The 6194-nt window shown below is 40.1% G+C and overlaps 1 protein-coding gene across 1 annotated transcript; it reads left to right on the plus strand.

The window, feature by feature from the left end:
* LOC109229818 lies at window positions 305-956 on the plus strand. The gene is made up of 2 exons (XM_019395368.1): window positions 305-654; window positions 713-956. The coding sequence occupies exons 1-2, from the start codon at window positions 305-307 to the stop codon at window positions 954-956; spliced, it is 594 nt and encodes a 197-aa protein (XP_019250913.1).

A 6194-nucleotide genomic window follows, 5' to 3' on the forward strand; every position in this document is an offset into this window, starting at 1 on the left:
TCCTATTCCCTTCTTTGTGTTACTTAACTTGTTTGCATTAGTTTAGTCATATTAGTAGCGTGCCTGTAGTTTCAACTTGTCCACTTACATTTTGGTCCGTTGCCTGTTTTGTGTTAGTGAGTTTCCTTAGTCTATAGTAGATATGGTGGCTGTGGTTTGGGATGGTAGAGTAAGGTCATATCCTCGGGGAGGGCGGGGCCTAGGGCAGGGATTAAGGGGTGGGAAGAGAGGTAAGGGAGGTAAGGGGATCAAAGGAGCCTATAGGTTGAGTATTGTGTCATAGAACATAGGAACATTGACGAGTATGTATATAGAGCTGGCAAAGATTCTCCAGAAGAGGTACGTCAATATAGCGTGCGTCCAGGAGACTAGGTGGGTAGGATCAAAGGCAAGAGATGCGGACGAGTATAAGCTGTGGTACTATGGAGTCTTGAAAAGTAAGAATATAGTGGGTATTTTGGTGGATAGGGATCTTAGAGAATCGGTGGTAGAGGTGAGGCGGGTGAAATTAATGGCTATCAAGTTAGTACTCGGAGAGTACACCCTCAATGTCGTTAGTGCTTACGCGCTGCAAACGAACTTAGATGAGGAGGTTAAAAGGAGCTTTTGGGAGGGATTGGATGAGATTGTGCGTAGTATTTCGCCTGCTGAGAGGTTATTTATTAGTAGGGAATTTCAATGGTCATATTGGGTCGACTGCTGGCGGTTATAGCGAGGTGCATGGAGGCTTCAGTTTTGGGGATAGGAACAGAAGAGGTACTTCGCTGTTGGATTTCGCTAAGGCTTTTGAGCTGGTGATTGCAAACTCTATTTTTCCAAAGAGGGAGGAGTATCTGGTTACTTTCCAGAGTGCGGCAGCGAGAGAAAGGAAGTCTCGAAATCTGGACCAGGTGAGGTGCATCAAAGACGAGGACGGTAGAGTATTGGAGGGAGATGATAAGATTAAGAGGAGATGACAGACTTACTTTCATAGACTTCTGAACGTAGAGTGGGATTGGGACATTGTGCTCAGTAAATTGGGGCATTCTGAGAGCCACCGAGACTTTAGGTACTATAGGCGAATTAAGGTCGAGGAGTTCATGGGAGCTATGCGTAAGATAAGTAGGGGTAGATCAATCGGGCCAGACGAAGTCCGGTAGAATTTTGGAGGTGTGTGGGTAGAGCTAGCTTGGAGTGGCCGACTAGGTTATTTAATGTTATTTTCAGGACGATGACGGTGCCAGATGAGTGGAGGTGGAGCACGGTGGTTTCGATGTACAAGAACAAAGGTGATATTCAGAGTTGTAACAATTATAGGGGTATCAAGGTACTAAGTCATACTATGAAAGTCTGGGAGAGGGTAGTAAAAGTGAGGGTGAGGAAGACAGTGTCTATATCCGACAACCAGTTTTGGTTCATGCTGAGTCATTCGACTACGGAAGTGATCCACCTTATTAGGAGGTTGGTAGAGCTGTACAGTGATTGGAAGAAGGATTTACACATGGTGTTTATTTACTTGGAGAAAGCGTATGACAATGTCCCTAGAGAGGTTCTTTGGAGATGCCTGGAGGCTAAAGGTGTGTCGATTGCCTACATTAGGGCGATGAAGGACATGTATGATTGAGCTATGACTCGGGTTAGGAGAGGCGACTCAGAGCATTTCCCGGATGTTATGGGATTACACTAAGGATTTGTCCGCAACCCATTCTTATTTTCCTTAGATATGGATGCACTGGCCGGCCACATTTAAGGGGAGGTGCCATGGTGTATGTTATTTGCTGATGACATAATTTTGATCGATGAGATGCCAAGCGAAGTTAACGAGAGGTTGGAGGTTTGGAGACAGGCCCTTGAGTCTATGGGTTTCAAGTTAAGCAGGACTAAGACGGAATACCTGGAGTGCAAGTTCAGTGCGGAACCGAGGGAGGGAATGGAAGTGAGGCTTGAATCACAGGTCATCCCCTAGAGAGGCAGTTTCAAGTACCTTGGGTCGATTATCCATGGGAATAGGGAGATAGACGAGGACGTCACATACCGTATTGGGGTGGGGTGTATGAAATGGAGATTATCATCTGGAGTACTGTGACAAGAAAGTGTCTCTGTTACTCAAAGATAAGTTTTATAGAGCAGTGGTTAGACCGGCCATGTTGTATGGGGCTAAGTGTTGGCCAGTTAACCGCTCACATACCCAGAAGATGTCAGTAGTAGAAATAAGGATGTTGAGGTGGATGTGCAGGTGCACCAAGATGGATAAGAATAGGAATGAAAAAATTCGGGAGAAGGTGGGCATGGCTCCTATGGATGACAAGATGCAGGAAGCGAGGTTCAGATGGTTCGGGTACGTACGGAGGAGAAGCCTAGATGTCCCGGTATAGAGGTGTGAGCGGATGGTTTTGGTGCGTACGAGAAGAGGTAGAGGGCGGCTTAAGAAGTATTGGGGAGAGGTGATCAGACAGGACATGGCTTGGCTTCAGATTTTCGACGACATGACCCTTGATAGGAAGGTGTGGAGGTCGAGCATTAGGGTTGTAGGTTAGGAGGTAGTTGAGAATTTTTCTAATTTGTACAGCTGTTAGGCTAGTCTGATAGGGTTTTGTCTTAGACTGCTAGTGTTACAGCCAAACGCACACGCAAGTATACGTGGTCGTCAAGTAATAAAGTGACTAAAAGTCGGATGTCGATCCCACGAGGACTTATGATTAACTATAAACTAAATTAGACTATCCTAATTATCTAAACAAGAATTAAACCTAGAAGTATTTGATTCTAAACTAATTAAAATAAATAAAACAAATAATGAACTTTGAATATAGCAGATTTTTATGTTATCAATGTAATGAAAACGATCTAGGGTCACGGGCTATCTAACAATCCTGTTGTATACTTCAGTTGAATTGACTAACTAATTTATCTAGTTTATTGGTTAACAGGGTTAATATTGCTCATAAGAATCTGTCGAGTTCTTACTCGCCTATTCAAGCTAACCTAACTCCTATATGTCTATGGAATTAGAACTAACAAGAGCGCATTTATAATTCCTGTAAATAAACCAAGCAAGGCAATTAGGTATATGTCTATCCTAACCACAAATCCATTCCCCGATTCCCAGGTTCAAGAACTTGATCTACTCAATACTATATGCAATCTAGAATTCCCACTTTCCAGTTCAATTCAAGATTCATAGATAGTATTTAATTGGTGATCAAGCAATCAAATAATTAAGTGCAGGATTAAATAAATAAACCAATATGATAAACTAAGAAATCAAAATCAATATACGAAAAATAATAGTCATGAAAGAACCACAACCCTAGAACGTAAAGTTTAGCTCCACATAGACATGGTAGAAAAACAACAAATCATACAAAGAAACATAAAAATTACTAAGTTTGATGGAAGAAAAGATGAAACCCGATGAATTCCGGCCTCCACGGCAGCTTTGTGTCAAAAGTATGTCCAACTCCCTCAAAATACCATTTTTCCATGTATATATACCAAGTAAGGTTGGGTCCTAACAATTATACCTTCTCCAATGTGAAAAGGGACACTTTTTCCGGGTATGACTAGCGCGGTCTCGCTAGTGGTCACGCTAGTGGCCCAGTGCTCTGCCTGACGAGCGCGGCCTGAGCGCGACCGCGCTATTGACGTGCATTTTTCACCCTATTCCGCTAAGAATTTGGAAATACATAAAACATAAAAGTTGTATCCCATTGAGTTAGCTTTCCAACCATATATTGTGGAGCCCAAATGGAGGTCTGAGCAAAATGTTATGTGTATTTTACTAGACAGTGCGCAATATGCCTACTCGAGTCTTCGTTCGCTCTAACTATCATCCGTTGACCCCCAAACACGATCCCGGCCTAATTCCTTGAACTTTTACTCAGACTTCAAAGCTCCAAATCACTTGAATTCATTCCATAACATCTACATAGCTCGAAATCACTCCTACAAGGCATAAAATACACCATTAGTGCACAACACTAGCGATTAAAGCTCAAACTCAATTAAAGTTCAGTAAATTAGAGGGTAATAATCGACTAAAATACGTAATTATAGCCTATCATCAACACCCCACACAAGTATACGCGGTCGTCAAGTAATAAAGTGACTAAAAGTCGGATATCGATCCCACGAGGACTTGTGATTAACTATAAACTAAAGTAGACTATCCTAATTATCTAAACAAGAATTAAACCTAGAAATATTTAATTCTAAACTAATTAAAATAAATAAAACAAATAATGAACTTTGAACACAGCAGATTTTTATGTAATCAATGTAATGAAAACGATCTAGGGTCACGGGCTATCTAACAATCCTATTGTATTATTCAATTGAATTGACTAACTAATTTATCTAGTTTATTGGTTCAAGGGGTTAATATTGCTCATAAGAATCTGTCGAGTTCTTACTCGCCTATTCAAGCTGACCTAACTCCTATATGTCTATGGAACTAGAACTAACATGAACGCATTTATAATTCCTGTAAATCAACCATGCAAGGCAATTAGGTATATGTCTATCCTAACCGCGAATCCGTTCCCCGATACCCAGGTTCAGGAACTTGCTCTACTCAATCCTATATGCAATCTAGAATTCCCACTTTCGAGTTCAATTCAAGATTCGTAGATAGTATTTAATTGGTGATCAAGCAATCAAATAATTAAGTGCAGGATTAAATAAATAAATCAATATGATAAACTAAGAAATCAAAATTAATATTCAAAAAATAATAGTCATGAAAGAAGCACAACCGTAGAAAGTGAAGTTTAGCTCCACATAGACATGGTAGCAAAACAACAAATCATACAAAGAAACATAAAAATTACTAAGTTTGATGGAAGAAACGATGAAACCCGATGAATTCCGGCCTCCACGGCGGCTTTGTGTCAAAAGTATGTACAACTCCCTCAAAATACCATTTTTCCATGTATATATACCAAGTAGGGTTGGGCCCTAACAATTATACCTTCTCCAATGTGAAAAAGGACACTTTTCCCGGGTTTGACTAGCGCGGTCGCACTAGTGGTCGCGCTAGTGGTCGCGCTAGTGGCCGAGTGTTCTGCCTGACGAGCGCGGCCTGAGCGCGACCGTGCTATTGACGCGCATGTTTCACCCTGTTCCGCTTAGAATTTGAAAAAACGTAAACCATGAAAGTTGTATCCCTTTGAGTTAGATTTCTAACCATATATTGTGGAGCGCAAATGGAGTTCGGAGCAAAAAGTTAAAAGTTATGTGTATTTTACTATACAGTGCGCAATATGCCTAGTCGAGTCTTCGTTTGCTCTAACTATCATCCGTTGACCCCCAAATACGATCGCGGCTTAATTCCATGAACTTTTACTCAGACTTCAAAGCTCCAAATCACTTGAATTCATTTCATAACATCTACATAGCTCGGAATCACTCCTACAAGGCATAAAACACACCATTAGTGCAAAACACTAGCGATTAAAGCTCAAACTCAATTAAAGTGCAGTAAATTAGAGTGTAATAATCGACTAAAATAAGTAACTATAGCCTATCATCAACACCCCACACAAGTATACGCGGTCTTCAAGTAATAAAGTGACTAAAAGTCGGATCTCAATTCCACGAGGACTGGTGATTAACTATAAACTAAATTAGACTATCCTAATTATCTAAACAAGAAATAAACCTAGAAGTATTTGATTCTAAACTAATTAAAATAAATAAAACAAATAATGAACTTTGAACACAACAGATTTTTATGTTATCAATGTAATGAAAACGATGTAGGGTCACGGGCTATCTAACAATCCTATTGTATTATTCAATTGAATTGACTAACTAATTTATCTAGTTTATTGGTTAAAGGGGCTAATATTGCTCATAAGAATCTGTCGAGTTCTTACTCGCCTATTCAAGCTAACCTAACTCCTATATGTCTATGGAATTAGAACTAACGAGAACACATTTATAATTCCTGTAAATCAACCATGCAAGGCAATTAGGTATATGTCTATCCTAACCGCGAATCCGTTTCCCGATGCCCAGGTTCAAGAACTTGCTCTACTCAATCCTATATGCAATCTAGAATTCTCACATTCGAGTTCAATTCAAGATTCGTAGATAGTATTCAATTGATGATCAAGCAATCAAATAATTAAGTGCAGGATTAAATAAATAAATCAATATGATAAACTAAGAAATCAAAATCAATATTCGAAAAACAATAGTCATGAAAGAACCAC

This window comes from Nicotiana attenuata, chromosome 7 (genome assembly GCF_001879085.1).
Source record: "Nicotiana attenuata strain UT chromosome 7, NIATTr2, whole genome shotgun sequence".
Taxonomy (NCBI): Eukaryota; Viridiplantae; Streptophyta; class Magnoliopsida; order Solanales; family Solanaceae; genus Nicotiana; species Nicotiana attenuata.